This window comes from Meleagris gallopavo, chromosome 10, assembly GCF_000146605.3.
Source record: "Meleagris gallopavo isolate NT-WF06-2002-E0010 breed Aviagen turkey brand Nicholas breeding stock chromosome 10, Turkey_5.1, whole genome shotgun sequence".
In the NCBI taxonomy this organism is placed as follows: Eukaryota; Metazoa; Chordata; class Aves; order Galliformes; family Phasianidae; genus Meleagris; species Meleagris gallopavo.
In genome coordinates, this window is record NC_015020.2 from 7,541,062 (window position 1) to 7,567,461 (window position 26,400).

Sequence of the window (26,400 nt, forward strand, 5' to 3'; positions counted from 1 at the left end):
GCCGGCTGCGAGGCCCCGACGAGAGGGCGGGAGCAGCGATAGCGACGAGAACGTTTGCTCCGGGTTGTGCGGCCGTTTCAGCCCTCGCACGGACAGCGGCCCTCCCTCCCCAGCCGTTAAGCCCCGCGCTGTGGGCGCAGCGATGCTGGTGCTGGTGCTGTGCGCCGCCGTGCTTGCGGGCGGCCGGGCCCAGGACGACGACTGGATCGACCCCACCGATATGCTCAACTACGACGCGGCATCGGTAACGATGAGAAGGCCTTACAAGGTGCGAGAAGCGCTCGAGTGTCTGTCTGCCTGTCTGTCCTGAGCCGTGTTCTGCTGAGGGGTTGCCCTTAAGTCGTGCGTTTATGGAATATTAGAGTTGTGCTCTTTTTATCATTCCATAAGGATACATTCTGGTCCATAAACAGAAAGGAATTGTACATCTGTTCCTCTGCCCTGGGAAGCGCTGCGCCAAGCGGCTCTCGCTGGGCACCAGAGCACAGCATTATGTATCTGAAAATGAAGCGCCTGATTAGTGGGTAACGTTTGAGTTAAGCTATCAAACTCCCCAGTAATGTAGGGATAAAACTTGTTCGTTGTATGAGTGTGTTGTGAAACTCGATGGAGTTCTACTGTGTTGTGCATCAGAGCCTTCAGAAGGAAAATCAGAACTGTGTAATGCTGTGCTGTTAGTACCTTGGGAACTGAAGAATATAAAATATGCAAATACAATTTTAAGATGGTGAATCACAATCTGATGGTTTGTGTGAGGAGCAGACTGTACACATGTCTTGAGATGCATGTTGATTATTATGTCACATAGAGCACTGTAAGCTATGGCTGGCTGCATGAGCACCCTTGTCATTCTTCAGCTGTAAATTTTGGTTTTGTAGTCTTGAATAATTCTTCTTAAGTATTTTAGAGCATTGTTTTAGGAACCTTATAAAGTGCAAACTACGTTATTTGTCTTTGTAACTCTTGTGAAGAGAACAGCTCGCAGAGCATTGGGATGCTACTTCAGGGTGAAGGGGGAAACTGGAAAGTTGAGCAAGGCACATAACAAGGAATGCAGCTCTGTTGACTTTCAGTCTGGCTGTATGGCCATCGGGGCTGGGGATTTGGGCTGGCTGGAAGCTGCCCCTTCATTCGCTGAGTCAGTGGTTAGCCAAGCTTTATCTAATCTGATGCACTAGGGCTCGTGTGCTCAGCAGCTCTCAGCCAAGGGGAAAGGGCAAGACCTCTCCTTTTTGGGGCAGCATGCAGACAGGCGTAAGGCAGCTGTTGGATCGAAGCCTGAAATAACAGCAGAGAAGCAATGGAATGTAGCTGAGAGCTTTTGTGGAGAAGACCAACCCTCGTTTTAGCACCTTTGCTCCTGCCAGTCTGCGAGCTGTCTGTAGAAGTGTGACATGGCACGTTGATTAAATTCTTGGATTCTGAAAGTTTGTTTTTCTTATGTAACTTCAGGTAAACTATCATGATTCTGAGGATAAGACAGTGGATGGAATCATCACTGAAAACTTATCAAGTTGTTCCAGGGAAGTGGATTCTTTGCAGCGGAAGGTTTGTTATGGAACTTCAGAGTATTTTCCAGTCTCTACTTTGTGCTTGATGCAGAGGTGATGGATGACATAGGTAGCATAGAGAATTGTCAGTTTGCTGCGGGAAACCATGCGCTACTTAGAGGGAACCTCTTTGTGTGACTTGAAAGGAAAGAAAGTGGCTTGATTTCAGTTCCAAATTACTGCTCTGTCTTTTAAGGGCTGTTTCCTGAAATGTTCTGTAGTGGTATAGAAGCTGGTAGGAGTTATCTGCAACACTGACAGTTTAAATGTTGTTGTGGTGTTACTTCATGGTGCCACCACAGCTTAGAGAATCTGACTTTGCATTTGAGCTCTTCAGTTCTGGTAGGTTTGAAGGGCTGGGCTGTGGGTGAGTGCTCTTGTGGCTGCCTGCAGTGTGCAGTGGCAGCAGCTCTCAGAAGCCCTGTAGGCACTCACCCCACTCTGCTGCTTCCTCTGAGGTCAGAAGGATGTAGTGATCCTTGTGTAGCCCTCAGTTGTTTGGGACCCTGTGTGAAATGGGATGTTGGTGTTGTTCTACTTGGTATGTTTTACATGGTACAAACTTGAAATTTAAGGAGATTCAGATCTGTCGTGTTTCTAGTTCTACTGGTGTTGGCATTCAAACTGTTTCACTACCAGATCTGAAATCCCCAGTACTGGCCAATGCCATGGAAAGCAGCAGCAGTATAAAAAGCTCTTTAGCAACTGCATGTGATTTGTATCTGGTGTACTGGTTGTGGGATTATTGCTAAACTAAAGAAATGTGACCCTGTTAATCATGAGTTTCTTGTGTTGGTGGTATTTGTTTATTCTATAAACCAAACCATGTTTGAGCAACAAGTGAGTGGAAGTGTCTTTATGTTGCAGATTGCAGAATGCGAGAACAGGAATGCCAAATCTCGTGAAAGCCGGAGCTTTTATATTTTTAAGCGGTACTTGAATAAGATTTTAAATGAAGCCAGAAAACTTGGCCTTGTGAGTATCTGAAAATGGATTAAAAATGAGTTTGAATTCATTCTATCGTGCTTCAAATTAAAGTGAAGGAAACTGAATTGTGAAATTAAAAATGATGGAAGTATATGCATGCAGTATTGCTGTCAGAGTTTGTGCTGCTTGCTCACGGGAGGTACGGTTGTCCCTTCCTCTGTGAAGCATCCAGGGGCAGCGTGAGTGATTTGAGAAGACAGAATGCAGTGTCTGTTGCTGGGGTGCAGCAGTATCTAGTAATGCCATGTCCGGTTCACCTCAGCAGCTGTTAAACTCGGGAGAGCCAGATTCCTTATTTGCTTGTGGTAGCCCTTGTAGGCTTCTCTGTAAGATTTGATCACACTGCCCAGCTAGGAGTAGCAGCTTTCAGTTTGCATGTGAGAATCACATCTATTTCTTCATTTTATTGCCTTTGGAGAGATACTTCTTATTTTATCTAGGGGTAGAAGAATAATTCTTTAGCAATTGGTAAAATTAACGTTGTAGAAGAACATTACATTTAGCAATGTAACATTTCTTATTTCCCTATTTAAAAGCTTCTGTCTGTGTTACCCAGTCATGAAGAAGTTCAGTGGCACCCATAGTGTGTCAGTCATGAATGCCTGTCAATGAGGAGTGGTTGTAAAACTTAAATCACGGCTGAGATGACCCAGTGTTTCGTTTTTAGGTTTTTGCAGTAGAGTTGAAAGACAACAAAACAGCTGCTTTCCCATTTATTGCTTTTTGTTCTATATGGTCCTTCATCCTGCATTCCACCACAAAAGGTGGCTGGTATATAATCAGGGCTAATAATCAGGATTTTGCAACGGAATACCATTTTTCTTACGTAGATGTTAAAGGTTGCCTATTGGAAGTACAGTTGTTTTGTCTTGCCTTTAATTCAGCCCGAGGGAAACACGGACCGAGTGCATTATGATGCTGAGATTATCCTTACCAAACAGACACATCTGGAGATCCTCCGGTTCCTGCAGGAGGAAGTGTGGCAGTCAGGTGCTGTGGATGATGCGCTTAGCAATATTTTGATCAATTTTAAGCACCACGATTATAAAGCTTGGCACTGGAGATTTGAAGACACCTTTGGAATTGATCTGTATAATGTGTTTTTGGTAAGAGAAGAAAGGCAGTACACTTGTATTAATTACTGTTTTCTCCTGTTTCTTTGCGAAGCAATATTACCACCTTAAGTCTGCATGAAAACCTGTCATAAGCTCTTTGGTTGTTGAATCTGTAGGGCAAGTACTTACTTGAAACACAAATTTTTGTATTTCTTTTTGTATTCCTTCCTTACTTTCTTCTTGTGGCAGTGTGATTTTTTTTTATTATTATTTTTTTTTCTGGAATGCATACTTTTTTTTTTCCTTTGGTCTTTTGTAACTGTGCTGTGGGAGTCTTTGGGCTCTGTTGGTTTGTCATCATGACTTACATTCATAATGCACAGGTTGTCAGTTGTCCAGATTTGTCTCTTGTTCAAATAGATGCTGTAACTGCTGGCTTCTATAGAAGTTGGAATGTATTTCTATTGAGAGAAGTATGTATTGGAGGTCTTAGATTTTATAGGTTAGAGTTTTTGTGAGTTATGTGGAAAAATTTTATGTACTGTTGTACAGCATGGAAATGTCATATCCTTTAAAATGGATGTGACATCCTCAGCGCTGAACTGAGGGTAAGCTGAAGTTCTTGGGATAAATCTTTACAAAATATGTTAATATTTGGGAGCTAAAAAGATCTTGAATGTAGCTTGTCTGGTCGTGAGGAGTGCTTTGGTGCTTAATGAAAAAGCAAGCTGTTGTCAGTGCCGCTTTGGTCCTAGCAGTCCTCAGATGGAAAAAGGCTGTGAAGTGCTTCTCTGAAGTTTTGCTGCTGGTATTTAGAACATAACTATCTCCTAACCAGCTCACAGCAGGTGGCAGCAGTCACTCTGTGATTCATACTGTGTGCTTTGCAACTCAAGTGCTGAATTATACCAATTTTGTAAATATAAATTCTAACAGGTAATGTTATAAATAGCATAAAGGAGAAAGAGCAAAATAATCAGAACAGTGACGCTTTTTACTTTGTACTGCAGCAAGTATGCTGTGAAAGCAATAAGTTTTCAGCTGCTCTGTGTAAGTGATGCCTGTAAAAACAAAAGCTGGGAATTCCTTCAAGTGTACACAGAGTAAGCCTGAAAAATCCCAAATCTGAATCATAGTTCTGTTTTCTTTTTCAGATACTCTTGTGCTTAGTGTGTGTTGTGATTATAATAGCTACAGAGCTGTGGACACGTATCCATTGGTTTGTTCAGCTGAAACGTGTTTTATTAATAAGTTTTCTCATCAGTTTTGCATGGAATTGGCTTTACTTATATAAGGTAAGTTGTTTTGAAATCTTAATGGCTTTTAGGCTTAACATTTGACAGTTATGAGGAACTTAAGGTGATATATGATGATTCTTAATCTGTCTTTATTATTCACAATTATTTCTGATTCTCCTGCAGCGGGCTTTTGCACAGCATCAAGCAGAAATTGCCAAAATGGGGCAGTTTGATAACATTTGTGCTGAGAAATTGGACTGGAGAGAGAGCCTTATTGGTAAATACACTTTTTCATTGTTTTTTTAGTAGCTTTTATGATCAGAAAATATTCAGTAATTATATCCAAAATACTCTAATTTCTCTGTGAATTATAAGTATGCTGAATGTTCTTGAGAAGTACACAATTAAGAGGTTTCACCATTCTTCCTTGTTACAAAATGTTCCTTTCCAGCCTTTGAAAGAGAACTGACATCAAAAATGATGTTCTTAGAGCATGTCACAGAGTTGCTTCGTTCTCATCAGAACCTGACCTGTGAATGTTCCACCACCTGCTCTCCCCAGCACCACTCAGTGTATGTTACTGAAGATAGGACGGCAGAATTAAAGATAGTTTCTCATCAGCCACTCATGTGAATGCAGCAATTGATAGGCAACTATTTAATCTATTTCTGTGATTTTACAGAGGTGGCTGAATTGCTTTTTATTGTCCAGTATTTCTTATTCAGTACTGTAGCAGGTGGACTAATGAAGCCTGTTGTCGTGGTCTCACCTTTGAAGTTCTGTCGCTGTGGTTGCTCTGTTTGTGTTAATTTCAGTGGATTACAGTATGACTTTGCTGAAATCAAACTACAAAAGCACTAGTGTCATAGATTACTTAAAGCTTTGAATTCTCTTTAGGAGTAAGTCTGCTTACTCAGATCTTCTCCTGAAATCATATACATTCTTAAGCATACTTGCAGCCTGGTAGATAAGTAATAACACTCAACATTACTTCTGTTTCAGTGCCCGTGGACAAAACGTGCCAGATATGAAGTGTTTCCACAGGCTGTGCTTATTTTTTATTTATGATTTCTAGGGACTAAGTTCATCTAATAAAGAGAACTTCCATGACTAAGCATAGGAAAACCATAGTTCCTTCTCTTTCTTTCCTGCTTTCCCTTTCCTTCCTGCTTCCTTCTGACTGGATAAACTGCACAGCCAAGCTAACCTCATGTTGTTGAACATAAATCTTGGCCTTGAACCATATCTAGAAGGTTTCTCTTCCATCTGCAGATGAAGTGCTACTTCCTGTCTTACTGTTATGTCATAAAATATGTTTTAGCAAGTAGTGAAAATGCACATCTGCTTTGACTTCAGGATGGCTCAGAAGACAGTGGACATTTCAGGACGATCCATGTCAGAAGTACTATGAAACTCTGCTAGTAAACCCTGTTTTGCTGGTTCCACCAACAAAGGTAAAAGCCAGATCCAAAGAGATTCTTTGTGTTTCTTTGTAACCCGTCCCAACACCCGGCTTCCCTTTGTACTTCTCCAGGCATTAGCTATTACTTTTACCACCTTTGTGACTGAGCCTTTGAAGCATGTGGGACAAGGTATTGGTGAATTCATCAGGGCGCTTATGAAGGAGATACCACTGATTCTGCAGGTTCCAGTGCTAATCATGATGGCTCTGGTCATTCTGGTTCGTATGCATTTCTGGTATTTAGAAACTCAAATTTATTTCTACATATTTAAATTTATTTAAGCATCATTATTTATTTCTTATTTGTACTGTTGAACAGATTTCATAGCACAGGTGAAATTATTTGTACAAGGAATTTTTCCGTTAAAAATCTTTTAAAGTTCTGTTTGGGATAAAATAGCATTAAACTGCTTGAAATCCTAGACTCTGTGACAGTTTACTTCAACTTTGTTCCCGTTTCTTTCTTAAGAGTCATTACACAGTGATGCATGAAATTGCATTTTGTACATGAAAGCAGTGAGCAGTGAGACCCTCCTATGTCTTCATTGTAGCAAAAAGATAAGTTACAATGTGGCAGCTGCTTCACTGTGCAGAAAGTTTGAATTTTGTTGTAGCCCTTTGATCATCAGTAGTTTTATTTCAGTATCTTTTAGTATTGTGGCTTTGCATTCTGTGTGAAAACTGTAGGCTGCAACTGTTCAGAGTTTTGTTTTGTCTTCCCTCCCCCAGACTTTCTGCTATGGTGCAGCATCATCAGTGTCTGCAATAAGATATTTAATGCCTTCTCAGAAGAAGAGGCTTCCTCTACCTGACGGTCAACGGGGGGAAATAGACTTCGGCCAGTATGATGGGAGTAAATCCGATGGCTGCTATTCACAGAAGACTCCTAGCATTTACAGAGGCCACTATGACAGAGGAGATGTTCAGATGAGACCTGGAAATAGCAGCAGCAATCTTGATGTGCTGCATGCAAGTGGAGAGCCAGATACGCGAGTAGAGGAGTCTCAAAAACCAGAAGATGGTGTACGTTAGTCTTGGTGCTCCTTTGGGATTAGGTTTGATAGACTTCACTGTCATCTGCTAGAATGTGCTTAAGTAACAAGCTTAACTCAAATCTGGTGGGGAAGATGTAACTGTTGCCCTATAAGGAGCTATATAAGCTTTATTCTGGAAAAATATGCAGCCATGGTTAACCATGGCAGGAACCTCCTGAATTAAAACACTTGAACATTGTTCAAGTCAGGGAAGATAGGTTACCCACAGAAAGAATGGAAAAGAAGAAAACTTTTCTGTGAATTGCAGAAAATTAAAAACAGATTTATGCTCTAGATTGTGCTTATTCCCTGGAATGTTTCCCTGTGGGGGAAAAACAGTAAAAAGGGGGTACTGATAATGTTTGAAATTTGGAAATTTGAGGGAGTTTTGTCTCTGGAGTTGAGAGGCACTCGAAGCTACAGATACCATCAATTTGGGTTGCTTGATTAATAACTTATTAATTTTTACAGAATAGATTGCACACTGAGGCTGAAATTTGTAGTCTAGAACCTTCTCCAGCTGCAACCCATACCGGAGAAAAGGCACTTGAGCATCAGAAGCAGTGGACAGAAAAAGCAGAGCAAGAGACTGTGAAAAATAGTGATCCTAACAGAAATGTGGAAGGACAAAGTTCTGCAGTGGGACCTGCTGAAGAGAGGAAGAGCAGTACGTGCGAGTCACAGGAAGGAGACTGAGGAGTCCCCACACTCTGTGGTAAGTTCTGTCTAACATGTAATTATCACATACTTGCTAGCTCCAATCTAGTTCTCAGATGGAGAGGAAAGCCCAGTAAGCTGATGAGAACTCATGTTTGACCAGAATATTATTAAGTATCACTGTAAGGTAGGGTTTTATACTATGAAATTATTGTGTACATCTTGTGAAACTTGAAAGGAATGGATTTTTAAGTAAGCTGCCAGGAGAACAGCCTTTAACAACCTTGGCTGTGGTTGCTTACTTAACATCAAGTTTGTGTGACAAGTTTTAAGTAAAAGCAGATACTCTTTGGGAGGAAAGCACAGATATTCTGTGATGAGCAAACACAAGGCTAATAAGGTAACTGGAAAACTGCTTGAAGAAAGTTGCTGATAGTCATATATCATTCATATAAGAACAATTGCAGCTAAAAGGGAGGCTTCAGGACAATGCTTGTTTTTTATGGTTTAAAATCAGTTTTCAGAAAGTAGAAACGCCAGTCATCAGGTTAGTTTAAGGAAATCATGATAACATTCTTTTAACTTAATCCTGTGCAGAGGTGTGGGATACTGATATTGTATCAGTTTGTGTCACGGACATCGAAAGCCAATAGCAACACTAAAGTAAAAGTAGCAGAGATCAGCTCAATAAAGTGATGGTTCACCTGGTTTGGGAAAAAACATTTTGCATTTCTCCTTTAAAAAAAAAAAAAGTGTTTTTGCTTCAGTAGGAGAGTCAGATTTCAATGCTAAAAAAAGCTATAAGACAATGTAAAATCTTCAGTAACTATAAAATATTTGGAATTATATGGAGCCTATCTCCATAACTATTCTTTAATTGCTCTTTCGCTCTGAAGCTAAAATTAAAATTGGATTCTTCTCTGGGTATATAATACTTAAAAATTTGAAAGGAAACTTGATTTGTGAATAGCCTAAGTGATCAGTCTGCCATCACTGTATCTTTTTAAAAGAGTATTTTCATTGTGAAGAGGAGTAAACCAGATTAGATTTTGATTTAGTTAATTCTGGTTTTGTGTTGTTTTGTTTTTTTTCTTAATTAACATGATGCAGAAACACGGGTGGAAGAAGCAAAGTCAGACGCAGTACTGAAATAATTTCTTGATTACTTTTATTAAAAAAAGTATAAAAGAAAATGGGACCTTTCTTCAGGGAGGTACAAATCAGGAAAAAAAAATCAAGTCTTTATCCTTATAAAGAGCATACAAACCTAGGTCTCAAACTAGGCGTGGTAGAGATCACACACCAGCAATACCTTGAGGGAGAAAAAACTACTGTTCATGTTCATAAACTAGAAGCAATTAAGAGGGAGATACAGTAATCTGTATCTCAGACACAGCTAGAATTAGCTGCCCGCTACAAAGACACAATTCCAACTACCAATCACAAGTGTGGTGCTACTATTGTACAAAAAGTGATTATAAAGGAGACAAAACTACTAATTGCAGTCCTTTGTAAAAAGACACATGTTTTTCCAGCAAACAAAAATGAAACTTAAGATGCTACTGTACAGTATAAGCCTGTGCATCTCCTCAGCTAGCACTCGATCCTTTTATAGCAGAGGGTAAGGGGACTCTTTGTTCATCCATTCTCTTAGCTTGGGATCGTACAATGAGGCTGAAAAAGTCCTCATCTGGTACAGTTGGTCCTTTTGCAGATGATGGAGGAGCACATCTTTGATCATCCAGTCTGGAACTCTATAGACAGACCAAGCAGTAAGGCTGTACATTTACTGTGTAATATTGAAATAAGCAATCAATGTAACTGGAAAAAATGACTAAAAGCTTTTCTTTTCACATTTAAAACTGTAAACTTTGTTTCAGGCTTATGCCTTAACAGTTCTCAAATGAAATTACTAAGTTAAAAGTTGAAGCATATAGTTTTTCTAACCTTCACTTAGCTGTTAAAACACCCTGTAATAGAAGAGCAAAGGGTGCGAAAAATAGCTACTGGCTTGTCACATTTGGAAAAGCAGTATCTAGAGACTCAACAGACCGATACATTTTAATCACAGGGTTGCAAAGCAGTTTGCATATAGTGTCTGAGCTGTTTCTATGTTATTTCACACCTACTTCAGGAGGCTCAAGCTGTCACACTGTTGCCTTGGACTGTCACCTTTGTGTCCTTTTGTGTTACAGATTGGATATACACAGTACACAACATTTATTATATTAATGTCTAGATTATTTGCTTGACTTGGAAAATTAGCCAAGGTTCTAAAACAGAAGATGATATTTCATCAAGTTGATGCATGCTGTAATTCTAGACGCAGTGCCAGGTGTTGCTTTCCATGAAAGTTAATACAACTTAACTTACCTTTGAAGTTCTCAGTAGTGGAATTTTTTATTTGGAGATCCATAAATAAACTGTCAGGTAAAATACCAAGTCTTTTTCATTAAATTATTTGGTCCAGTTGGTATATATACCGTGCTATACTTGGCAGAAAAATCACTTGCATACACCATGAAGTATTGTTACCCTAAGTTTAATGAAGATCACTAATTGCCAATGAAACTTCAATACTGAATTTTAATTTGCTGAGTTAAGAATTCCTGGTATGTCAGGTGTCCAGCAAACAAAGCCAGCTCCAAACACACTGACAGATTCATTTGTTTTCCCTCAGTTTCAGCATCCCTCAAGCTCATCATTGGTAACCGAAGTTGGTTATCATAACTATAAATACCAACATGATAACTTGTAGCCACTGGATAATTTAGTATATACTTAATATCTATTATATTAAATATTCTTTAATATGTACAAACATATTATAATTTTATGTGCTCTCTCTATATATAATAATTGTATTCATATAACATTCTACAATTCATATAATAATTTTATAATTTATTATATGTATGATGTAATATTTCATTATATAACAATAATGCTATATCTAGTATACAATTTATAATTATTAATATTAGCAATATTGTATTCTGTATTATATATTACATTAAATAATAGTATATTACTAACATATTTTTAAATTGCAACATACTATGTTAATATATAAATATGTATTATACGTTTAAGTGTATAAGTACATTACATAAATATGAAATATATTATTACATATATAATATAATAAAATAATACATTTATTATTTAATAGCATTATATTAAATATATTGTTTGTAAATATTATGTCATATAGAATTTAATATATATTTAATATATATTAACATAACTATATAATATATACTAAATTGATTATCCAGTGGCTGTAAGTGTATAAACATACCCATAAACTATATATGAGGGCATGTGTAAGAATGTACGTCTATATAAAAATGTGTGTAATGAGGTCGCATATAGTAAAACATGTGTAAATGTATGTTCATAGATATGACATATACATAGTATTTTATTTTCATACATATATGGGGTTTTTTGTTTTTTTTTAAACTTCATGTCCTTATCTACCAAATGTGTATTTATCTTAAAACCTTTGTGCTAAGCATGGAAGCCTTCTCAAAGACGTCAAATAGCAGGATGCACAAATCAAATCCCAGAAATCTTGCAGCCTTACCTGGCATTTGATTAATATATCAAAGAAGTCCTCATCTAGCTCTCTGTTGTTACTGGCCATTAAGTGGCCCAGCACAGACGGACTGGTGCGGTGGTTGAGACGAAGGCCAGGTAGATTGCTAAAGCTGGCGCGTTGGTCATCGAGGCGGCGGCTCTGTGAGCTCGCAAGTAAATCCAGAAAGTCATCAGTGTGGGGTGAGACTACGGAAGCAGAAAAGGCTAAGGGAAGAAGGAAAACAAATGAGCACAGAAGTTCCTCTCCATTCAAATATACGTTTTCAAAACAGCATTTGACAGGAACTGAAGTCAGCAACAGATCTTATTTTAAAAATTACATTTTTGTATTGTTGTAGTTGGAGTAGAGGACGTTGCTACTGAAGCAGCTGAGAATCTGTTCTTCTCCTGGAAGTGGCATCTCTGATCATCCATCCTGTTACTCTGGAATCGGCTCAGCAGATCAAAGAACCCTTCGTCTGCCACTGTTTCTCGACTGTTTCTCTGAAGAGGAGAGAAAAGTTAGAGGTACTTGGAACTCAGAAGTACCTAAAAACTAGGGCAACTGTGGGGCAGTTTGATTCCAGTAGTATATTTGCATATCTGAAATTCATTAAACTAATTTTTTTTAGTCATCCATTCTTGTAGACAGAGATTTATCCAAAGAAGCAACATTTATAATATGGCAAACAGTTCTGGAAGGTAAAATCTAGTAAAGAGATTTTGTTCTCAGGAGGAAATGGTACTCTCTTTAATCAACTTCATGAATAGTGAAGTAGTCTAAAATATTTAAGGTATATTTAATTATACCTGCAGTGTCTGAATCCAAAAAACTACGTTTTTCAAATTAGGAAAAGGAGAGTCGAGGAGAAAGGCTAGAAATAAAATACATGTAAGCTGACCTGTAATTTTAGTCAATCCATTAGGAAAATGAAGTAGTTCCAATAGTAGGAGAGACTTACAGCTGTCACCACCCAAGAGACAGAAGAAGAATGGCTGATTCTACATCAACTTACAGCGTTTCACTCAAATATATAAGTAGAACTAAAAATGTTATCTGCACAAACAAGTTTTCCATAGTTTTGGTCAAATCAAGATTATATGAAGTCAAGGTTATGATCTGAGAGGACTCCAAACCTACCCTCTGAGAGTTGGGAAGGCGGTGATCAATAGAATTACTGGCATCCTGCAGAACTTTGGAAGCGGTGCTGTTTTTATACTTTTTACCTTTGAGTCGATTTACAAAATGCAGTTTTGCTGAAGGTTTGGCAATGAGTGGTTTCTGTTTAGCAAGAATCTCACTGTTCCAGTTCTGAACCTAAAAAAAACAACAACAAAACATTTTCATCATATATTCTTTTATTTCTTATTTGTCTATTCTTTTCATCCCCAAAATGAAGCAGCTTTATGCTTTTCATTTTATCCAACCACTCAGACATAAACCTTAGTTTTGCTTCTGTTACTTGACCTATGATTATTGAGATCTTGTTACCTGCATCAGGCCACTACTGCTACTGATCAGTCTTATAACTGAACCATCATGCAACAACTGATTTGACTAAAATGTGCTTGTGGCCTGTGTAATCAAACACGCTGATGTTTTCATTGCTAAGGGCCACGCAGAAACTGTAGGTTCCCCTAAATACTCTTCTACAGTAAGTGCCCCATAAATCTGATAACCTCCTCTATAATAGCAAACTGTTCTAATTGGGGGAAAAAAAAAAAAGTTCTTGACCCTGCATCAGAGCTTGTAGCCACGATCCAGTCTTTCAGCAAAACGGAATTCATTCTAAAGCCTTAGAGATTAACCTGCGTTCCAGCTCCAAGATGACAGTATCCTGTACAATCAAATAATGCTAGTGTCCATCATGTTGTTCTACACATCAAAGACACTTAGGGAATAAACTTCAGAACCTACTACATGAATGTCTTGAAAAGAGCCTTTTATAAGAACTAAGCCACAAAACTAGGTTAATACTTGATTATAAAAATCCACATGAAGCATTTGAGTATATTTAGGGCAGACAATCACAGGCTACGTCTTTTAAAAGATACCACAGACCAATGGGTTCAGAGAATAAGAAAATGCAGCTGATACTGCCAAAAGCTTAGTGGTTCCCTGCAGGGAAATCCATTTGCAATAAAACCCAGGATCTTTAGAAATCAGTATCCAAAGCGATGCTCAAAGCAACAGTGCTGCTGCATCTGCACCAGTTGTCACCATGTAAGCTTAGAGATTTCATTTTGTATTTCTAAACATGGCAGTATGCTTTGGATCACTTGAAAAGATGGGCAGCAGATACCCCAATATGCAGGAAAGAAATAGCAATTTCAGCTTACCTTTAGAATCATTTATGTAGAATTGCCAGTTCATACTTAAATTCCAAAGAGACTTCTTCTTGAAGACTGAGCTAAAGCTTTGGAGTTCTGTTCTGAATCACTTTCTGCATTCTGTTCTGAATCATTTCTAACATTAAACTCTTATAAAAACCTTTAGATTTCATTGCAATCTCACCAGCAGAGCAAAAAAAAAAAAGAAGAAGTACCAACCTTTTCTGGTGTTAATTTCATAAGTTCCATGTTCTCCATACTGTGACGACGTCCTACCCTTGGCCGGGTACCTTCAAGAAAGAAAAAAGTTCTTTTTTTTTGCCACTAAGGTTTATGGTGTCACCTTCAAATCTGCGCCTGTGTTCATCAAATGCCCAAGATAAGCAATTCTGAGTTTCAAACTCACAAGGGAATAAATAATCAGTAGTAAAAGCAGCTTTGAAAACTACACAGATGTAAGGTATGCAACTTGCTTTCATGGGACATAGGAGAGGAGCATGGATCTTCACACAGAAAAACATCACATGAAGCAGCTTTAACTATAACCCCTTCTGTTCTTACAATAGCACAAAGGAAAAAGGAAGGATGTAATTTGGGCAGCAAACAACTACATTTGCCACATCAAAAAAGACTGATTAGAAACTTCAGATAGATAATATGTTATGTGAAAAAACGAGGCAGTAACCTGCGATTCACAACAGAAATCCTCCAAAAAAGCAGGAGCCAAAGGGATCCAGCACTGCACCATTTATTTATGGGGAAAAAATAAACAATGCAGCATCTATAGTCAGAAAACAATGCAAATAACAGGGTTTTTTTTTGAAGTTTGATATTAGAAAGTATTTGGAGAAAAGCACATACCATTCAGACTGTTATCTACTGCATGGCTTTCTGACATCATGGAGGTGTTTGTGCTATAGCTTAATCCAAGAACCATTTGAAGATCTGAGAGATTAAGTCTAGCAGTGAGTTCCCCACTTCGATCTCCTACCTGTAACCAAATAAAATAAGCAGTTCTGTTATTGTAACAAACACATATACACATGTAAATACAAAGGAAACTTTGTTCCCATACTTCTAAGAGAAAAAGGTTTAGATGTTTTTCTTATTGAAAACTGTTAGAGCCATCTTCTTTCTTACTGAAGTACATCAAAGGCACAAGCCAAAGCCTGAAATAACCTCTGGTAGGCTCTCAGTGAGACCAAAAACCTAGCAGCCAGCAGACACAAGTGACAATTATACCTCTCTGGAGATCTCCAGGTGCCTCTCAGCAAAGTGCATAGCTTGGTCATGATTGCCCAGAGCAGTATATGCGTTCCCTAAACTCCAGCATGCTCTTCCTTCACCAATTCTGCAAAAAATAAAACATCTTCAGGGATACGTTTCACATACTCTCTGAGCACTAGGTGTCAGGTTTTCATAATATTACCAGAATAATATTACTGTGCCAAGGAAAATTCAGACTGTCTCCAGAAACTATTCCAACACCACCATGTTAAGTACCTTCTTAAAGAACTGTGATCTGGTATAAGCATAAATGTGAGCAAATCTCATCAAAACTTAAATTTTCAAATTTACAGCAACCATTTAAGTCACTCTTTATAGTTTTGCAAACATGGAACACTGCATAACCCCCTTTCTGTTCCTCAGATTGCGTGCTTATTATTCTTCACATATTCTGCTTATTTTGTGCATTTAAAAGCTGTAAAACCAACAACAACAACAAACACCACTGCCACCACAAAAACAAACGCTTAATTCTACCTCCTCTCCCCCCTCCCAGAAGAAAAAGCTTTACAAATAATTTTAAAAGAGGCATAATTTACTACTAGATTATCCTCCCTTCATCATCCCTTTTTATTTTCTTCATTTGTGGAGAAGCAGAAGAAAAACTCTTGTGAAGATATCCAAACTACTACAATCAAATCATGAAAAATATGTTTTTCCCTTCGTTTTTGAAGGCAATATGAAGAACACAAGATCTACAGACAGTCATTCATCAGTTATCCTCCAACTGGATTCATTATCTGCAATACTTGCAAGAGTATTTTTTCCATTGTTTCAAAACAAGCTCAGTACTGCAGAGAATCACATTCAAATGTCATACACAGAACAATGTCAGCTAAGTTTGAAGCAACAGGAATTGCTTTAAGCCTCATACACATTAAACAATCTCTTAGGACTTACTTGTCATTTAATTCCTGAGCAATCACAAGGTGTTTCAAATGATAATCAATTGCTTTCTCATAGTCTTGAAGCAGAGTGTATGTGTTTCCAAGGCTGTAGCAGGCCTGTGCTTCCACAGCTCTATCTTTAAGCTGCCTAGCCAGCTGTAATGTCCTCCTGAAAGAAAGGGTTAGTCACCTCACAAATCACTACTTACACAAGTAAAAATCTCTTACATAAACTAAATAGATTAGGACACCACACTGACAAATTAGCAGCTAATAAATTATCTTGCAAAATCTTATGAGATTTTAGGCATCTTCCACTCCCATTCATTGCAGACCATTTCTGGACTTTTTACTTTTTTCTGGACTCTTTACTTCACTGCAGAGCAGACAGAGCCCTCAGACTGCATGCTCCAATGTTAATGTATTGCTTCATCAATAATTTACAGGTGATTTGCTGGTATTATGTACTTGAAACAGTTTATTATCAGCATTAGAATAATTACTGTGTGTTCTCCATCAACTTGAGCAAGACAGACCTATAACCACCAAGCCATCCCATCTCTACTAGTTAATAATTTAAATAGAATCTATTCAATATTGAGGCACTATATTTTCCGATTTTCAAGCCCTGAAGTCCAAGTAAGATGCTAACAGCTATACTGCATCTTTGCACAGCTTATATTTTTCTGAGTTACAGCAGCAACATGCCTGTTTACATGTCTAGAGATAAAGAAGAAAAATCTTAATTACCAACTAAGTATACAAAACCATGTTGATACGCACCGCTGACTTCAGATGGTGAATATACCTGAGATAGCTACTAAGCTCAATTGTATTAAAAAGTCACTTTGATCAGTCACTCCAGAACTCGCTAAGACCTAAGACAATAACGCCTGGTTCTAGAATTAAGTGAATAAATGCGTATCAAAAGAAGGACATCCACAGTGCTGAGAAGTATCTATTTAAAAGTAACAAAAAGGATCAAGATTAATGTTGCCTTAGAAAACCTGAGTAAGCAGGGAAAAACTATTTTTTTTACTAAACAAACACAGCCTTTTTCTAAGTATATTTGAAGAGATGGGCTCAAGTACCAGCACAACAGAAATTAACTCTATGAGAAGAGGTATAAATGTAAGCAGTCAACTAACTTGTAGTATTCAGAAGCGGTTTCAAATTCACCCAGGAATATGTAGGCATTTCCAAGATTGCTGTATGCTCTTCTTTCAGCTGATCTATCACCAAATTCTTTTGCAATTAGGAGACGCTTAAAAATGTGAAATAAGCATATTAATCCATTTTGTACTTCATAACATACATTTGCACACAAAATTGAACACCCACAGACTTTCCAACCCTATCTGTTCTTTAGGCCAATGGTGCTTGAAAAGATCAGCCACACTTGATGCTAGGCCTTAAGATCTAAAACTTGCATTAAAAAGCTCATGAGAGTATACAACAAAATACATGTATACAAGGTCTGGAGCAACCAGTGATATTTCATGTTGCTGTACCTGTTCATGGGCTAAAACTGCACTCCTGAAGTTGCCCAGAAGGTAATGCGTGTTTCCCAGATTTCCAAAGGCACGTCCTTGTGCTGCTCTATCACCCAGCTCTGTGACTATTGTCAGGTTTTCCCTGTTTTGAACAAGCGAGAAAAGAAAAACAACTGATTTGAAGTTATTTTTTCTCACAGTCATTTAAAACAGATCATCTTCCTATTTAGATATAGGGAAAAGCAGGATATTCTGCTTTGGCCTACTTTAATGGCCTTTATGCAACCACAATTCTTCCACTGAGTATGAATATTTTCAGTGAGATACTGAACTGCGTTCTTGTTCATGCTGACCTGCTCGTTTCAAAGAAAAAAGCTATATTATATGCAGATACACAACATTCAGTTGTCTCAGTCTTGTTCTAAGAGTAATGCTGAATCCTAATGTAGGGGAAGGACTTACCTGGTAATAAAAGGTACACTGAAAACGAGAGCTAAACAAAAAATTGTGTACTCTCCAGTTGAAAAGGAAGAAATTCACAGGTCTTATTAGCTCATGACTCCACAAATCTCAATATTTTAACAAACCAGATGAACGTGTCTTCTCTATCACCAGTATTTAGAGCTACTACTTACTCATAGTAATTTGCAGCTTTTTGCAAAGCATTTTTCACATCCTCTGGAAGCTCCCCTGGATCATGTGTTCCAGCACAAGCCACATTTTTTCCTTTAGAGTGATAAACGTTTCCTAGATTATACAGTGCTCTAGCTTCTCCAACCTGAAACAACAGTAAAGTGAGGCATTAAAACTTTCTGCTTCCAACTCCTGTGTCACAACAACCTTTCTCCGCAGAAAGGAGTTTGTTCACTACTTGCCAATGCACGCTCTGTCCATTCTGAATATGCTCTCATTGCCTACCCACGTCACGCCCACTTCCACTCCTCAATCAAACTGTATCGCATATTATTTCCTTCTGAGATATATAAGATTCGTAACAATTATTAAGGCCAATTATTAAAAGAATTTTTTTAAAAGTCTCCTAGGTGCAAACAGCCATCTTAAAACTGACAGATTCTTACTGTCTATTAGAAATACTGGAATATTCGATATTTAATTTCCTCTGAAAGATGGCACACTCGTTACCAAACAACAGGGTTCACTGATATGTATTCTTCGGAGTTTATTTCCAGATTTCTAAGCATCACTCACCTTATCATTAAGCTCTCTGGAAATATCCAGATGTCTCTGACAACAAACAATAGCTTCTTCAAAGTTTCCGAGTACCTTCAAGGTGTTGCCCAGATTTCCACTAGCTTTAGCTTCTCCCACCAGATCTCCAATTGTCCTAAAATTGCAGAAGTAAAGTAATTCAAAACCAAGCCAACAGTCAGAAGAATATATGGAAAGAAAATGTAAGCATATATACATATTCCATTCAATTATATCTAAAAGGCATTCAAATAAATATGGTTCAGTCTATCGTTACAGAAACGCTTGATTTTGTTTCTTAATGATTATACAAAAAGGCAGGCCAGGATGACAGAAAGTTTTAACTGTTTCTTAGTTTTCCTTGAGTATCATCCTTTTATTATACAACCTACTGGTCTCTCAGAAAGCTCAGAAGAAATACTACACTTCTAGGTTCTGAATGAAATTAAGGCAAAAGATCACCACCGTCTCTGCTTCTGATACCTGGGGAATAATACAACAAAACAGCAGGTTCCCACAAGGATGCTTACTGAATGCAGGCACCTTCGTAGTTACCACACTTAAGCAAGTAAAGGGGGTGGAAAACATAGATTTTTGCTTATATTGCGGTTAAGTCCTACATTAGCGTGTGTGTCTTTTATTGTATCTACAATAAATAATTAAAAATGAGATCATAAGAAGTGTATGAAATACACAGCTGTAGATTTCAGTGTACTGTACTTGAGTTTTACACATAGAAACATGAGCAAGTTTTATCTTTTAAACAAGAGAGCCAGAAAGATTTGAGTTTTAGGAACAGAGAAGGGTAAAGAAAGGTTGGATTTAAAGAAGCTTCTTAATTATCCACAAACCTGGTAAGGCCTCAGTTAGTACCAGGATTATGGTGCTAGACTGAGCATTAGCTCCCAGGTTAAAGGGCAATCAAGTTACCTACCAGGCCCCCAGACCTCTCCTGTCACCACATTCATGCATTATCTGGTATTAGCGGCAGGTTTTGGTAGGCAGACCAAGAGCCAGCTGCTCACCTCTACAAGAATAGGATGAAATGGAGAGCAGGGTTAAAGACACAAGATTACCTTGCAAGTGTTAAATCATGGTGATGGTATTCCAAGGCCTTTGCATATTCATGCAAGTAGAAATAGGCATTGCCTAGCTGGCTGTAAATAGCACTGAGTGTTTTTAAGTCTTCAGTTCCAACCTGAACAGCTGCTTCAAAGAAAGACACACCAGCTCGGCAATCTCCTGCTTTACACAGGCGCTCACCTTCCAAAGCCAGCTCCAGGCAAGAAGCCTCCATCCTGCATAGGTTAAGTAAAAAGAGATGCCTGTCAGTCTGTATGCAGTACTTTGTCCAGTAATCTTGAGTTCTGAAAAGGTGCGTTTTACTCAGAGGGTGATCTTCATTTGTTGAGGACAGGAAGTCAGCACCGCAGTACAAACAACCACCATGATTCTCTAACATTACAGAAGCTAAGGCTGAAACACAACTTAGCATTTCAGTAGTGATATGCAAATATATAGCAGTGGAACAAAAAGCTTCAATTGTTTTTATTTTTATGTCTTGAGGAGGAAATCCAAACACTGCTTTGTCCATATACAGCATCTGTAGGATCCTAAAATGCTGAGCATTCACCATCTAGATAATTTCAGAACAATGAACTAAAACTCAAGTGACTACTGCCAAATGCTAATTTTGACAAATACAACAATATAGTCTTAGCTTTTTACTAATAGGCTCATGGATGCAGAATAATCAAAGAATTGAACACTGTAATGGTGACACATAGGTACAAATGAATGTGGCAGTATTTACAGCAGGCTGACAGCAATTGCTTTCTCCCTACCAACTCTGCATCCCCGACGAAGTCAGTTTTACTTTTAGGAAGCTAATGTAGTTATCTACGAAATGTATTATTAAAAACAAATATCTTAAAAGTCCAAATGTTCTCATGTATCAAAGGCCATGACTACTTCTCCTAAAGGTCTTTCCTATGTAATTCACTGCTACTTCATACTTTATTTCCTATAGTGTCACTGTTATGAAAATTCTCAGTGCAAAGAAAAAATAGACTTAATTAACAAAATGTATGTCAATTCCTGTTACTTTAATGAAAAGCCATAAATCCAGAAGACACTGGAATATCTTGAATTATTATGAACAAATAACCATGTAATTATGCAGGTATAAAATACAGCAAGCAGTAAAGAAGATATCAATGAATCTGTGGATTACATTTTGAACAAAGAATAAAGGAGCGCTGAGAGAGAAAAGTGTCTGCCAAAAAATATTCATGTGCACTTCCACAATTGCGAATTCAGGCGTACAAAAGGTAAAAAGCTAAAATTTCATGAAGCGTTAACAAGCATACATGAAAATTTCCTACTTTGCAACTGAGATATGAAGAGGGTAGGGAGGCAGAAGGTAGGGAGGAAGACATCTTTAGAGTCATAATCCTGACGTGTTCTCTAGCTTTTTAGGAACATCTGCATTTTAACAAAGCTTACAAAAATGCTACCGTTCTACTTTTAGAAGATTTTTTTGAGAAGAAAATTAGTAAGAGACATTCTCTAATCATTCAAAAAGTGTACGCCAAATACTGCCAAAAATGTTGGCCATGACTTTGTCAATTGGTATATTGTTTTAAGTTTTTCTTCTAGATGGACTATGTTTTGGCTGTTTGGCACTGCAGTCCAAAATAGAACATTTTGCATAATTTAATATATCTTTGTTATCGAATAATATCAAATATCAAATAATAATATGTACGTGGCTGTAAGAATAAATATTCTAGAAATCTAGTTCAAAACATATGCCTGCTTTCCTTTATATGCAAGACCAGTAACAATTACAAATGTTTGCTTTTCCAACAGCTGTTTTAGCAGCAGCACTAGAAGACAGCTGTTTCTACAAGACACAGCAACAAAATATTTAGTGTACCTGCAGTTTTTACACTTATATTTCTAAATCAGAAAAGAAATAGTTTTATACAACATTCTACAGAAAGCAGAGTAAGAAGAAAGCATTTTTGACAAACCTACCGACTTGCCAAGAGAACCAGAAGAATCTGGATCGTAAGTAAAATAAGCTACTAACACAAAATAGTACCATACCTGCTGGTCTTTGACATTCCACAACTTAAGCACAGTGAGATGACAGACATATTTAACTTTCACAATTAAAAATACTGTCTGCTCAGTAGTCGGTAATGATGCAAATAGCGAATGGTAACTATAGTATGAAGTTCTTCCCAGGCACAACTTCTCGGGTTGGATATCCATAACACATGTGATGTAAGTCTGGAAGCTTCTCAGAGAAGCTAAAGCACTCCTATTGCTAGAGCGCACAACTTGTTTTTTATTACATGGTGCAGGTGTTGAATGTAAGACAGAAAAAGGCAGAAATGATTAAGCACAGCATGTTACACCATCAGCAACTGTAGGTTTAAGATTTAAACACATCATTGGGTAATCTTAATCCTATCCAAAGAGGTTCTCTCCGGGCACCTCATGTTAACTGACATGCCTAATTAAAGTGATGGCTAGAAAATATGGTGCTCCTCAGTGCGAAGCTTTAGAACATTATACAATCGTGTTCATTTCCTCTCATTTTTAGCTTGAAAGGATTGGAGTAGAGCTTTCAGTAAAATGCCTATATGGCAAAAAAAGCCAAAATGCTACACCAGACTCCAGACATATAAATTGAATTAGCCCATTAAAAAAATCATGTTCTTATTTGCAATTGGAGAATGCTGTGGACTAGGAATTTTTCTGATATTCTCTGCACTCAAGTAATTTCACATTATTTCAAAGACTGCCAGATGCAAAGGCAGCATTACCGTTTTGTGAAGGAACTTGAAACAATCATATGACTCTGCAATCCTGATTTAGCACCACTTATACATATGAAAGATGTGGTTTGTTTTCCGCTTTGGTGTTGTGTTTTCTTCCCCATACAGAAAGCTAAAGCTAATGAGTATCAGCTATTTCAATTCAACCAGAATCATAGGAAGTAAGTGAGAACAAGAATTAAAAATTGTTTAAGTCAAAATTTAATACTACTTGAGCACATCTCCAGAAAGGCTGTTTCAACAGCTAGGTGGAACAAATTGAAGCTATATGGATCAATACTTACTAGCCTTCCACATTTTCAAAGTCTAAATACACTATAAAAAGATAAAAAGAGATGAAAAAAAATTTTGATTTACTACAGTTGCTTCTACTCAATATTTTATTCACACTTCAGAAAAGCTATGGAATTATTATGTTATTTTACCACTTTGGAGCAAAAGGGTTTCTAAGTTTATCCATAAAGTACAAAAATGGACCCAGAAAACGTGTATCTATGAATATATATTTTTTACAGATTTTGGAAGACTGCTCTAAAAAAATCACACATATTTAGAAGATGTATGTAACTTCTACAGTCAACAACCCATCACCTCATGTTCTCAGAGACTGTTCTAACTGCTAATGGTTAAACAGCATGCCAGCAGAACAGACAGAGCCAGGTTATCAATGTTTTAGGAAGTCATTAAATAGTTAGAAGCAGAATATGAAATTACTTTCTCTGTTCCAAGGGCTGAATCAAATTACTTATTTATTCAACACAGAATGGATAAACAAAAGATACAGTGAATTCACAGAGACAAGAAAACAAGGCCCATTCATCTCCGTACTCCTAATGAAACTCTGTTCCTGCTGAACAGGATAGCTTTCTTCCAGATACAACTGTGGAAATACTCCATTATTCTGCTTACAGTTGCCTCCACCTGCTCTCTGAAAGGCTGGCATCTCCTGAATAATTTCTCATTTGTAAAACTACCTCATCCTTATCTCTGCCTTCAAGCTCTTCATCTTCCCTGGCTCCCTTGTGCTTTGTTTTGGTTTGGTTTTTTAGTCTTCTCTGACCTTCACATTCTTTTTTGAAACCTGACCCTAATAAGAACACAACCCCTAAACATACGCCTCCGTCCAGACCTCCCTGTTTTTCTCCCCTTTGGGCTCTTCCATCCTTTATCTGTTCGCATCTTGAAATAAAGAATGGAAAACTGACAAGAAATAAGGCAAGAAGAAGAAAACAAGATTACGCTGATTATATTAGTCTTTTAACACTGCTAATTTAGTTTTACTCCATTCAATTCCTACTTAGAGGATTTCTGAAAACTTGCTGTTTGATGGGGTGTTGCCTTGTACCTACGCTGTGAAACATATGGATCCACACATGGACACAAACCACCTATTATTTCTCTTAAATTTAGAGAGAGAAAAAATCACTAATGCCACAGAGTCCTATACTACAGATGGCAGACTGCTCCTCATTCCTACCTTATTCCTGGTTTCCATGCACAACGTAGAAGTGCATCACATTGACCAGACCAAACAACTTAACTACATGGCCACTGGAACACTGTGTTTAGTCAAACTGTTACAAGTGCTGTCAATTTTTGGTGCATGAACTTAGGAGGCCACGACAAATTACTTCTACAAATATTTACTCTATAGATCCCTTACTTATTAGTCACAGTTATTAACATCAGCATTTTATTTTAAGTCACCAGTCGACATTATAACAGTTTTTTCTCCATCAGTGTAAGCCTTTTGCAGTTGCTAAAGCCAGTTTACTGTGTGCCACTCAACTGCTGTGGGGAGAAAGCAGTGGCTGGTGCAGTAAGGAACAGACCCAAAGTAGGAGTGGGCCAGGAGTTTCCTTGTACAGCCGGTTCCAACAGAATGCTAGTGGGAAAGTTCGTCTGAATTTAGGAAAGTTTAATATATGAAAAAAAACAAACAACAAAACAAACAAGGATTACATCTCCATGTTTTTCAAATGTTCCTCAGATTACAGTTCTTAAAGAAAGGTTTAATAAGGCACAAATACTTCTTTTGTTAATCGGTATCATTTAAGCTGGTACAGAAATACAGAATAAAGCTGTAAGACATTTTGCTCTACCCATGGTTACCAAATTTGACAAAGTTACTTTTGGCTTGTCAATTTAAACAAGGCAATTGGCCATGGCTTTCTTTGCTCATTTATGTCATAAGAGTAACCTTAACAGCCCCAGCTTTTTTGTTAGAGAGCAAGGATCTACTGAAGTTGTCTGGGAACAACCTAGAGCATCAGCTAGGTGCAGCCAAGAAACAACAAACACAGCAGAAATACCAAGTTCACACATTAGTGATTTCTGCTATCAAAGCCAGTGTACACAGATTTTAGCAAAGAAAGAGAGAAGAGTTGAAAAATGTTATTTACCATTTTTTTCCATATTGACCACGAATAAGTTCCCCCTCCTGAGTGCACTGCTAACCAGAACTATTACTGTACTTCTATGAAATGGAAACAACCAACCAACACTCAGAAAGCTGTTCTGACTGGATACTACAAGTACCTTCATGTTCATGTGAATTAATTTTAAGCCACAGCACGTGCTGTCTTACAAATAAGGGTGGTGCTGTGTTTCTGTTAGTGAGGAAAACGCCTCCAAAGGAAGTCTGACTGGGGTAGAGGGCAGGGGAACGCACAAGAACCACGCTTTTCATCTGTTTTTCAAACAATCATTCCACTGTTCCAGCATCCCTTCCTGTTGAATGAGCTGCAAGATTTACCCTTCCCAGTGGCAGCCACTCAATTACAGTGCACTGCACAATGTTTCTGTTGTTCAAATTCATTAGGGGGAGTCTGGAATGCTAACATTTCATCTCACATCTATAAAGGAGATTCCAGAAGAAAAAGAATAAAAGCATTCAGAAGCAAAATGGCATATCCTCTTGAGTTGCAATTATAGGACTTTTCAGTTCAAAGTATCAAAGCAGTTTTTAATCACTCAGTCGAATCTATTATAGGTAATTTTTTATTGGTAAGGAAAACAGTGCTCTAGATGACACTGCCCATCACAGCAGCAGTAATGGAACAAGTACAGAGAACGTTAGCAGACAAAGCTCCATAGTTTGGAGAGGCAAACCAAAACCTAAATGAAGAGATAACATGTATTACCATGCAGGGATCATACGTTGGATCATTTTATCACAAGTCCAAGAAGAAAGACAATAGAAATACAAACACTCATGCACTGTTCTGCAGGCGTGCACAGTTCTAGAATCATCCAAACTGTCCTACTATATAACAAAAGTGAATTTTCAAACTTCAGAAATGAAGGAAAGTAGCGATTTAGCTTTCAGTTTCAATCTCGGTAGCAACAGAGACACCAAACTATTGCAAACATGGTTAGTTTTCTAACATTAACAGTACTTATTCATCCAAACTAAAATTCATCATCTTACCTGTATCGCACATGAAAAGACTGGTCTTCTCGCATGCTTATCAAAACATTACTTTCCTCCATTGAGCTGCATTATCAGTAGAGAAAACACTACTGTTCTGTAGCAAGGCGAGGAGTTTGCTACGGAGAATTGTTGTCAGAACACCATTCCAGTTAGTAGGTTAATAAATTGGCATACAGGTATCCTAAGCTGCTGTTGAAATACTCTTCTTTGTTACTAAGGTAAGCAAGTCACTGCCAGACAGAAACTTTCAAAAACGTGTTCAAGTTCTTTCATCTGTGGCCCTTTCAGCTCCATTCAGCTGCATTCCTGCAAAGGGAACACAAGACGCTTGGCTTGAAGTCTCATAA

The 26,400-nt window shown here is 37.9% G+C and overlaps 2 protein-coding genes across 4 annotated transcripts; one reads left to right on the forward strand and one right to left on the reverse strand.

The window, feature by feature from the left end:
- Positions 1-6: 6 nt before the first annotated feature.
- On the forward strand, positions 7-14,101 carry CLCC1 (chloride channel CLIC like 1). 2 transcript variants are annotated; one of them, XM_003208645.4, is made up of 11 exons: positions 7-268; positions 1,453-1,548; positions 2,418-2,525; positions 3,422-3,643; positions 4,747-4,887; positions 5,014-5,107; positions 6,187-6,284; positions 6,365-6,511; positions 7,022-7,315; positions 7,798-8,041; positions 11,925-14,101. In XM_003208645.4, the coding sequence occupies exons 1-10, from the start codon at positions 143-145 to the stop codon at positions 8,020-8,022; spliced, it is 1,551 nt and encodes a 516-aa protein (XP_003208693.2). In that variant the 5' UTR covers positions 7-142; the 3' UTR covers positions 8,023-8,041; positions 11,925-14,101. The 2 variants fall into 2 exon arrangements, with proteins under 2 accessions (XP_003208693.2, XP_031410643.1); XM_031554783.1 differs by lacking the exon at positions 11,925-14,101 and having other exon boundaries at positions 7,803-7,943.
- On the reverse strand, positions 9,305-26,388 carry GPSM2 (G protein signaling modulator 2). 2 transcript variants are annotated; one of them, XM_003208641.4, is made up of 14 exons: positions 26,051-26,388; positions 19,849-20,070; positions 18,773-18,908; positions 18,199-18,341; positions 17,582-17,705; positions 17,219-17,334; positions 16,084-16,239; positions 15,139-15,247; positions 14,758-14,887; positions 14,116-14,186; positions 12,707-12,883; positions 11,907-12,069; positions 11,573-11,790; positions 9,305-9,737 (listed from the first exon to the last, which is right to left on the reverse strand). In XM_003208641.4, exons 1-14 carry the CDS (start codon positions 26,110-26,112, stop codon positions 9,573-9,575), a joined length of 1,992 nt encoding a protein of 663 aa, XP_003208689.1. In that variant the 5' UTR covers positions 26,113-26,388; the 3' UTR covers positions 9,305-9,572. The 2 variants fall into 2 exon arrangements, with proteins under 2 accessions (XP_003208689.1, XP_019474057.1); XM_019618512.2 differs by lacking the exon at positions 26,051-26,388 and having other exon boundaries at positions 19,849-20,597.
- Positions 26,389-26,400: the final 12 nt, after the last annotated feature.